Source organism: Aristolochia californica, unplaced genomic scaffold (genome assembly GCF_029961685.1).
Source record: "Aristolochia californica isolate CCGP_79_NKW_82.1479 unplaced genomic scaffold, dmAriCali1.0.hap1 SCAF_14, whole genome shotgun sequence".
In the NCBI taxonomy this organism is placed as follows: domain Eukaryota; kingdom Viridiplantae; phylum Streptophyta; class Magnoliopsida; order Piperales; family Aristolochiaceae; genus Aristolochia; species Aristolochia californica.
In genome coordinates, this window is record NW_027181815.1 from 319,921 (window position 1) to 330,117 (window position 10,197).

The 10,197-nt window shown below is 38.3% G+C and overlaps 2 protein-coding genes across 3 annotated transcripts; both read right to left on the minus strand.

The window, feature by feature from the left end:
• Window positions 1-85: 85 nt before the first annotated feature.
• Window positions 86-5,677, minus strand: LOC137950521 (uncharacterized protein At1g51745-like). 2 transcript variants are annotated; one of them, XM_068797038.1, is made up of 4 exons: window positions 5,560-5,677; window positions 4,739-5,036; window positions 1,996-2,936; window positions 86-1,426 (listed from the first exon to the last, which is right to left on the minus strand). In XM_068797038.1, exons 2-4 carry the CDS (start codon window positions 4,927-4,929, stop codon window positions 504-506), a joined length of 2,055 nt encoding a protein of 684 aa, XP_068653139.1. In that variant the 5' UTR covers window positions 4,930-5,036; window positions 5,560-5,677; the 3' UTR covers window positions 86-503. The 2 variants fall into 2 exon arrangements, with proteins under 2 accessions (XP_068653139.1, XP_068653138.1); XM_068797037.1 differs by having other exon boundaries at window positions 86-1,432.
• A 767-nt stretch (window positions 5,678-6,444) lies between these two features.
• LOC137950566 (splicing factor 3B subunit 6-like protein) lies at window positions 6,445-10,032 on the minus strand. Its single transcript, XM_068797111.1, has one exon. The coding sequence runs from the start codon at window positions 9,900-9,902 to the stop codon at window positions 9,528-9,530; it is 375 nt and encodes a 124-aa protein (XP_068653212.1). The 5' UTR covers window positions 9,903-10,032; the 3' UTR covers window positions 6,445-9,527.
• Between the last annotated feature and the right edge of the window lie 165 nt (window positions 10,033-10,197).

The window sequence follows — 10,197 nt, forward strand, 5'->3', positions numbered from 1 at the left end:
AATCCAACTGACCTGGTTCAATAGGTGGTTCATTAATCCATTAATCTCGATGTTTAATGATCCTGTTTTTTTATCATTCCTTCTCAATTCACTGAAGCATTCCTTTCAAAGCTGGGTCAAAGCATACAAACGGTTAACTGCAACTAATTATCTGTTTCTATAGTGGTTAGAGATAGTGGCATCCTCTGTACATCTCAAAAAGAAAAATTACATCATACACAGAGCCATAAGAAGAACTGAAGATGACCCCTTTTGATTATCAACGGCTTGCAGATTCTCCTCACACTGTCCACCTCTACAAAACCTGTTTCCCCGAAGTCAAAACTAGCCATGGATGGACGCGAGACTTGGTTTCTACTTTGAGAACAGAATGTACAAAACTAAATGGGTAGTCCCAGAATTAAAAGCTCAAGCAATCCTACCGAGAAGATGCAAAAAAGATATCATTTCATTTGAGAAGCCCCTCAAAAGCCTAGAGTCAGTTAAGATATCAGCTACGGCAGTTAGCAGCCAAATGCTTCATTAATCCTTCTAAAAACAACCTTCAGTGGCACACAGGCAGTATCTAGTGAATTCCAATTATCCATCAATGCTACTTTTCTCTCTTGTTCTCTGGGTTCGCCTTCCACAGCAATCGATGATAGTTTACGAGTCTTCTTGGGCAGGTTTGTACATTTTCTGAACTTTGACAATCTCCCCAAACCAACTGATAAATGAGTGGGATTACATACTTTAGCTTCCATCTTTGTCTGAGGTAGATACCCACATTGGTGAGTCTGCACTACAACATCAATTAGTGGCTCCAAAGATTCTGTTCTTTGCAGGTTATAAAGCTCACAACTGCTAGTTCTGGGCCACAAGTCTATGCTAGTCATTAAGTTATCGCAGAACCCATCTTCCAAAACATCCACTGTGATTGGGCGGCCCACAATGGCTTTACCATTTAATTTGCTCGTAACAGAAACAAGTGGCACATAATCACCCTTGTAGGTCGCCTGCACTTCCAGATAAACATCAAATAGGTAACCTGTGAGAGGAAAGTAAGTTGTACTATGAGAGTGTTGACTGGGAAGAATGCCAGTAGTGAGCTGCGAGTCCTCATTTCTAGATAAAGATTGTGCCACAGCATTTAGTTTTTTCCAGTGGATGGCCTCATTTCTCAGTTGGCTCCAGCCATCAGACACGATAGACCCATGTAACAAAACGTCAGCATTCATCAAATAATCTTTGAATTTAGCAGTCCTTTTCTCAAAATCAATGTCTTTGCCAAATAGTTGTGGATTCCTCTTCTCTCTACGCTGCTGCTTCGAAGTATCTCTCTCTATTCTTCCTTCCACACAATCATGATATGTAACACTGGCAGAGCACATAGCGTGTGCTTCACTGTTTGATTGCATGAATGCCATTTTACTACTACAGACTTTGTCTGATCCTGCACCAGAATGGAGCTCTCTATGTGAATCAGCACAAGAAAATGAATATAAAGTATGAAAAAGTAAAAATAAAAGACAGAATGGTCAATAGGATTTAACAACTCTCAAGAGTATCATGATGAAGTGGTCTCTGACAATTTTCCTATAGTTGCTATCTCTGCAACGAGGTAATCCTATATAACAGCACAATGAAAATGATTGCCCTTCCCACATTGGATTACAGTGCAGCTGGCCAATAAGCAGGTCCATCCAATAAAGTATCTTATCCATCAGATTATTGAAAGTATTTGCATTACATGCACAACTGAAGCGCAGCAGTCAAATTATTTCAACTTTTTAATAAGAATATTTTGCCATAGTGTGTTAGCATATTCGATTTAACAATTCAACATTTGTACCACATGAACATATTTCGTAAATCTATTGGATGAATGTCCCCAGAGAAGCAAATTGAATTTCCAAGATTCCATCAAAAGCCAGAAAAGGCAATATATTGTTGTCTTGTCCATTGACTGGATGAAGACAACAGACAACATTTCAAATCCAACATTTCAAAGTTTACCTTCGGTTTGGTCATCTTTGAGGACAGATGGCATATGATAGCAACCAGTGTCATGAATATCCAACCCAGAAGACACATTATCCTTCAATTCAGGACTACCATGGAATACTGTAACATCTTTTTCACCATTAGCAGTGTCTTCAGAAACATTTGATGAGACTATATCCTTCTGACAAGACGTCCCTGTGGAATCAGAATTGGTATTGATAACCCTTGAAAAGTTTGTCTTCACTGAATCCAAAGATTCTACACTAACTTTAACATCCATGATATCTTCATTACCCAAAGCACTAAAATCCACCATAGATGTACTCTCCAAAACTTTGGAAATAGACCGACAACGGCTTTTCCTTTTCAATCTCTCATGGACATGGTAGCCTACATTTGAATATCTTCTCCTCAGGTATACGGAAGAACCTTTAGTACTATTTACAGGACTGCTGTTAGACAAGCTATCACAAATGTCAGATCCGTCAGAGAAAACTACCTCTGGGTGCTCACCAGAGTTCTGAATTGGGACCAACCTCAACCCTATATCATCCAGATCCCTCATCCGCTTTGACCCTTCATTTCCATCATCTTCAGAATCATTTGGCGTCTTTCTTCTCTTTTTCTGCATGAAGCCATCTTCCCTTGAACCATTTGTAGGATGCACTGTTTCAAAAGATATGGTAGATTGAGTAAAATCTTGTGTCGAACAGCTCTCTACTGTAACTTTTCCTATTATATCACCCTCTCTCAAACAAAATTGATGACTGCAATTAGATCCATGTGCATTTTCAATCTTGAGCGCATGGAGAATGGCATCGTTTCTGGAGGCATATTTAACAGCCACCTTGGTACATTGGCTAGCAGATGCCTTAGCATTTTTTATGCACTCATCAAAGTCCCCACAGCGAAATGCCTTCACACACCTGGACTTTTCAAGATTATACCAAACCCTGGAGGGCAGGGAAATTTGGATGTCAATGGTGAAATCTACACGGATTATATAATGGGTGCACAGTGCAATCTAAAATAGCATATAAGGATAAAAGCTGGAAGACTCACAGAACTACACTAGCACATTTTAACAATGACGAATTTATGGGTCATGTCCTCAAACAATAATTGAGTTAGGTTCAATCCCAAATAACAAAAAGATCAACTCATTCTAACAGAAAACTTCAGAGTTACACAGCAACAGAGTAACTTGATAGTACCAAATATCAACCATCACAGTCAAAGAAACCCATGAACAAATCTTTATCAAGAGCATTGGAAGCTGAATAACTTTTGCTATAGTCCAGTAGTTCAATGTGACTACAATTTATAGTCAAACCAAAAAGATGCATTGTTTCAATAACCAGAATGACAGCACATTTTGCGACATGCTTGAGAAATAACTGAGGCATGGACAAACAGGCTGTTCTAGTGGAAAACAAATACCAAATACTGTGCCAACTTATTCTTTTGTTCAAGAGTAATCACCAAGAAAAAAGAACTCATAAAAAGGAGAGAAGAGCATTCTATGATGCAATAGACCTGACACCTTCACCAAGTGGTCCAAAAGGACAGGTTTAACACCTCACTAGTGTTGCATCAAAGTTTAAAGGTGTGTTATGAATCTGGAATCCATTGTTCGAATTTGTTACGTAATTATCTTAAATATTTTTCCTCAAAAAATTATCTCAGATTGTGTGAGATTAGTTACAATAGGCTTCAAATACGAGATTTGAATCCTGGGCCTTTGATAATGAGTAGTTGTTTTAAAGTCAAAAGTGAGTTCAATGTTGCTTCTGTGTGCAGCTGTTGTGAGATGATTATGACCTAAAATATTTAAATCTTCCAAATCCAAATCCGCACAGATGTTTCACAAGGATTTTGATAAACAGTGAAATCCACAAGAAAGAGGCCCTAATAGCCAACTCATTCACATGACTCTTTTTCTTTTTTAGTCCAAATAACAAAAGAATTTTGCAGGGGTGTTATCATAGCAAACCATGGGAAAAAGGTGTAAGAGAAAATTTATCTATTTGACTAAAATTTCCAACATTTGTCGGTTTAAGAGATGAGAAAATTTTCAACCCAATTATTTCTTTTTCCAAAAAAAATCACCCCAATTCTTCTTGTGCCACAAGAAATTAAAGAGGATAAAAAATGAAGTTCCGATTGCTCCAATAGGAAACAATGTGAAAAATAAACCTATAGATCCACTAAGTAAATCCTTCGCAACTCACCCCTCTCACCTGTACCTTGTCTTATAGTAGTGCCTTAGGCATCATCTCCTCTCCTCTCTGCCATCTGTCTTAATTTTCTGGACCGAAGCAGCATCAAACTATAAGTTTTACTTTTTATTTCTCATTTTGGCACTTCTCCTTACTTCTAGCAAATAACTTGTTCTCTTTTGTCTCCAATGTAAGCGCAAACACTACAATTAGTTTTAAATTTATTTCCTATAGTGGCACAAATGCAAAAATGGTCCCTGAGTGCTCATTAGTATGGCGTAGAAAACCAATGGTAGAAATTTAAGTCTGCAACAATAACACAAGCAAAACATAAGAAGCCTGTTGGTCACAAAAACAGGATGGAAAAACAACCGATCCATCTAAAATTAAATTTCCTTTTTTATTAACCATCAAATTCCCTCCATCAAAGCTCCCAAAAATGAGTCTATTGGAAAAGAGAGAAGATGAGGATGAGTCAAAGAATATTTTTGACTTCATTCTTAAAGAGCAATGCGAAGAACATTAGTTACACGTACACGATTGCGTCCTTTCTTCCCAGTAGCTTTACCGGAGTCTCCAATCTTGGTGAACGAGGGCACATTTCAGGCAGCTCATCCAAGCCCAATATCCTGCCCGGCCACCAGGACCCATTACGACGCTTAACCCAAACTAGGCCTCCTGCAGAAACATTAATACCCTTGTGCTTTGTTCGCGAAGAAGTACCCATTGTTATCCCGGAAAACCCAAAGGAGCTTTCGAGTAGTCAACACATCCTTCGTCAATATGAAGGAGTTTTACGTGCAGACCACTCTTCAACAAGGTAGTATCTCTATCCTGGAGGAAAAAAAACGTCAATGATCAATTTCCTCGAAAATGTAGGACAGCAACCAGGGGGAAAACACCTATAGGCAGGGTATATCAGAAAGGAGCTCCCACTATAGAGAAGAATAAAAGGCACATACCATAGAAGAAAGAGAGATACAATGTAGATGAATAAGAAAGAACACTTCAGAAATAAAAGAAACAACTCTGGCAAAAGGATTTCCGTTTCTTATATGCACAAAAAAACCCCATTCTTTACCTCTGAAAGAAAACAACACTTCATGTGACAGAAAAAAGCACGAAGATATTTCATGAAGATGGAAATGAGCTTCGATGGAAACCTTTTTAACGTGAAGACACATAAAAAGTTGTAAAACAAAACACGGTCGTTTGTAAGGAATCATAATGTCGCAAAGATTTTCCGTCCGTGTTCTTCCCCATCGACTCAGAACCCGTGACTAACCGACAAGGCGCGTATACGAAATACAAAATGAAAAGAAGAAAGAAGGGCTGAGACTTTCTCGAGCGTACGTACCTTCTCAGACTGGAGGGAATGAGGAGATTGGCAATGTCTTTGCACTGAGTGGGACTACTACACGAGAGGGGAGAGGGAGGACGCAAACCAAGGGAACCGAGTACAACAGTCGGGTGGGGGGAAGCATCGGTGGTGCGCCAAGGGCGCCGTGCGCATCAGATAAAATCGGAGGAACGTGTCACTCCTCGCGGATTCTGAGTACGGACTTTCTGAGGCACTGTATCATCCAAGGCTTTAAAATTGCCATCGTGCCTTTGACTCGGCGCACATGAGCAAGAATGACACGTGTTCACAACTTCAAACTCGGATCACCCGAATTAAATAAGACTCAGTTTGACTCGGGGCAAATTACACTTACTAGTCCAAAATAAAATAGGCGAGTTTGACCCCAATCAACCCCTCTCTTTTTTAAAATCGATTTAACTTATCAAAGTCGTAGGTTAAACCCTAAACCCTGAGTTAACTTGATGAGTTCTAGATTTTGAAACAGGTATTCGGTTCCTAGACCCATCTCATGGACCTCATGGACGTAGGTTGGTGGTTCCACGCTAATTTGGTCGGACTTTGAAACCAGCTTTTTCCGTTGGAGATAGCTTCCTTCTCCTTCCTTTTTTAATGAGAGAGTTAAACGGAAGACAATCTACGCGGACGTTTTTTTACCAGACAACATCCCTGTAAGTAGAACAATTTCCTTATCTTCATGTTAACAGTAGCAGGGCAGGGAGAGACCCTGATTTTTTTTTTTTTTGGGGGTTCTATCCGTCCCCTAATTAATTATAATTAATAAAAGCACGTGTGGGTCTTTAATAAATTAAATATTTATGTGATATTTAAAAATTAGATTAGATAAGAGATTAAAATAATAACTATTTGTTGCATTACTATTCCTGAGAGAGTTACATACATAGAAGATGAGGCAAAGAAGCAACCCGTTGCAGCAAATGAACAAAAATGAAATCAGAATAGACTGTAGGCTCACAACTATAGTTATACTACTCTTATCCCTATGCTGTTGTTGCTTCTGTCACAAACTACTTCATTTGATAAAGAGGCATGGTTGTACTAAATCCTCTGCAAATGGCGGCTTTCATCAAATTCAATAATCTGGAGAAAGAGAAGTGTGATAGACTCCAGACTTCTTGCCTTCTTGTAGTAATTAGAAATTAAACTGCACCATGCAGACTTCTTGCCTTCTTGTAGTAGTTAGAAATTAAACTGCACCATGCAGACTTCTTGCCTTCTTGTAGTAGTTAGAAATTAAACTGCACCATGCTTTAGAGACGCACCTGAATCTGATTAGAGACTTAATGGGCAAACGACATGAGATCTCAATCAACAAATCATTACAGAAACTGATACAACTAACATGTCCTTCATCCATAACTTGTTTAATGATGGACAGAAAGCATTACTAGGTGGAACTGCTCAAAACAGGTTCACAAGCAAATTTCTTGAGAAGGAACCCAATTATGAAGTGAGTTGGGAACATGGTCATCACCCTATATGCAGTGGTTGAAACAGATGAAAGAAACCATGCATTTAAGTCAGAGAGTGGAACTATTATATACCCACAAAACATCTGCACCTCTTCCAAAATCTGAAGAGATAAGAATCAACAAAAATCTTGCGATCAATTCCAATGACCTGTACTTTTCATACAAATCACTCTTACCTAACAGGAAGTTTCAAACTCTTCAGATGCCCTGAAGTCTCACATATTATATTCGGGATCAATGATCATTATATAATCTGTATTCATACACAAAGTCATGCAAGTCCACGATCCAGTTATGCTTCTTCACTGTTTAAAAACATAACATATTATCTGACTTCAAAAACTATTTTTTAGTCTTGAAAGCTTTTCACAGAGTGGTTCTTTCAAAATGTGTAATAGCTAATAATTCCCATATTGTAGCACATTGTTTGACTAGTCCTGCAGTGTTTTCATTTAGGAGCCCATAACCCAATCCAACTGTGACAAATAATGTGAGGAGAACAAGATGATGAAATGGGAAGAAGGTTGCATAAGGGCAATGGCAAGCCCTATTTCATACTGCAATCAAAATCTTTGTCTTTGCAAAACTAGATAGTAAAAGGAATAGAGTTAATTACTACTAGACTTGCAGAGATTGGGCATGCATAGTTAATCCTACCCTACTTTCCTTCAAGAAACCATCGTTACAAATTTAAGTTGTTCCGGGGACTGTAATTTGTTAATAACAAGAAAAAGTTCAAACTATTTTAAAGTTTGAAGGGAGATAAAAAAAAAAAAAAAAAAAAAGCCATATAACTGATCAGAACACTGCAAGCCCCAATACAAAGAAACCATTCTCTTTCGATCATAATGCCTTTCAAATTTCAGGATCCAAAGAAGTTAAGATCTGTTCTTTTCTCTTTCATCACTGTTTTATAAGCCTCATGCTTAATAATTATCTGTCTGATTAAGAATAGGATAGCATTCCTCCTATTTTCCTTTCATTGCATCTGCTTACCTTCTCCACCTGTTCATACTGAGGATACTCCCTATTCATAGATATGGGCTTTCCTTCCCCTACATCCTATTCTTAACCTGGCTGGTTAAGAATAGGAAAGCATACCTCTGATTTCCTTTCATTGCATCTGCTTTCCTAATCCACCTGTCCATATTGAGGATGCACCCTATTTATAGGGATTTCCTTCCCCTCCATCACATTGTGGAGCTCCCAATCCATGAGCATAAGATAAAGATACGGGGGTTCGAGGAAAACCCAAACCTCCTGATGAATCCTGACAATTAAGGGTCTACATAGAAGATGAAGGTGAAGGCACTTCCCTGCTTACATTAAACAGAAATTGATTTCTAGAAAGAAGGTAACCTCACTGTCAAAAATCATTTTCAGTAGAAATGCATTGACAATAGGGCGCGCACGTTGATTCACTTTCTAAAAATGACAAAAGATACAATCTTCATTGTCTTCCTGGAGCCACAACACCAGTCCACATACCCTTCCAAACAAATAGATTGTAATTGAAAAACCAACCTGTCACCATTGACAAAATTATGAAGCCAGAAGCTCAGTTGGTGAATCTTAAGCATATCTGGCCAAACATTGGAACATAAGTATGTTAACATTAAGAAATACAATGATTCATTTGCTCTTCTTTACAGTTACTCTATATTTTTAAGTAAATACAATTCGAGAGATGGGATCTTTGACTCAATAAAGGCTTCCTAATATGAGGTATAGAACCTTGGGTTCAAGTCTCAAGGGTATGTGACATATTTGAATGTGTGTATAACCAGCGTTCATAAATACCATAAAAACAAAAACAGCGTTCATAAAATGCGAATTAAAAGCTTACTGAGCTTCACTTCCTCTACTTCTCTTCCGAGATCTGCAAATTCAGTAGCAGATGTGTTAGCCAAGCAGGAAGCATCCTTGCAATCTCTTGTTGCTAGGGATCTACTCCCTCTTCATTTGTAAATTTTCTCTTGTTAATATAAATACATCTTTATAAAAAATAAAAAATAAAAAAAACTTCCTCTACTTCTCCGGAAAAGTTATTACCACTTAATGTTATATAACACGAGAACCTTTATGTAAAAACCTGAATTGAATCTTCCTTCAAGAACACCAGTTATGCACTCAGACCAGTCTTACCCATTAATAACACTAAACTTCCATTACCCAGCACAACTATTATTATTACTCTTTTTTTTTTTTTTTTTCGATTAGCACCACAAAACTTAGTTTGAAAGAGAAAAAACGAACTTCAGTCACCAGGAAACAGTACTATACTTAATCTTTTCAGCAGGTACAACTCTAACCTATAAATTCTACACAGACATAGTCTGATATCACCCCTGGAATTACATAGGACAAGTCAGTACACATCCCATACTCCGCGGAATGCTCAAGTCATATCACGTGATTAAACTCCCAACAACACGCAAAAGTTTCCAATGCCCTGAAAACGAAAGAAAAAATTTACTTATCTTTGGTTGATACACCGTATTTCTCCTGCATCTTAGCAATCTCATCTTCCTTTTTCTTCTGATCGACCTTCTTGCTCATCTTCGCCTGCTGATAGTACAACACGATCAAGTACCGATTAGCGACATTAAAACCGGACAAATGGTCGACGGCAGTCTTCGCGTCATATATGTCCTCATAAGCCACAAAGGCGGTGCCCTTGGTATCCTTGCTGTTGCCTATGCGTATCTGGCGTATTGCTCCGTACTTCCCGAAGATATCATACATTTCTTCGCTGGAGATGTTGAAAGGAAGGTTGCGGACGTAGAGGGCGCGATTTACTTCCGGCGGGAGACGGGTGTTGCCCTTCCGGAGGCTGATTGTAGTCATGAATCCTAATCCGGTGTAGGAAAATTAGGGAATTAGGATGCTGAAGACAAATCTAGGGTTTACGGAAGAGCCACCGGGAGGAGCGATGCCACTGGTGAGAGTTCCGCAAATGTCGGTCTCTCGGGTAAGCTTAGCCTCTCAAACGTTCTTGGTATTAAATAAAAAATATGAACATTTATTTTATTATGTATAAATAAATATTTATTTTATATTTCAAAAATATGTATTGGAAATGCCAGAAAGAGAATAAAAATATAATAATAACTATTTGCATTACTAATTTAAGAAAAAAAAC

What these genes read in the sequence shown, in the direction of transcription:
- LOC137950521 (XM_068797037.1), bottom strand. Translation starts at nt 4,929, where the DNA reads ATGGGTACTTCTTCGCGAACAAAGCACAAGGGTATTAATGTTTCTGCA. An exon ending in GGAAGAAAGGACGCAATCGT is followed by an intron (nt 2,937 to 4,738) that starts GTACGTGTAACT and finishes CCTGCCCTCCAG; the next exon opens with GGTTTGGTATAATCTTGAAA. An exon ending in CAAAGATGACCAAACCGAAG is followed by an intron (nt 1,433 to 1,995) that starts GTAAACTTTGAA and finishes ATTCTGGTGCAG; the next exon opens with GATCAGACAAAGTCTGTAGT.
- LOC137950566 (XM_068797111.1), bottom strand. Translation starts at nt 9,902, where the DNA reads ATGACTACAATCAGCCTCCGGAAGGGCAACACCCGTCTCCCGCCGGAA.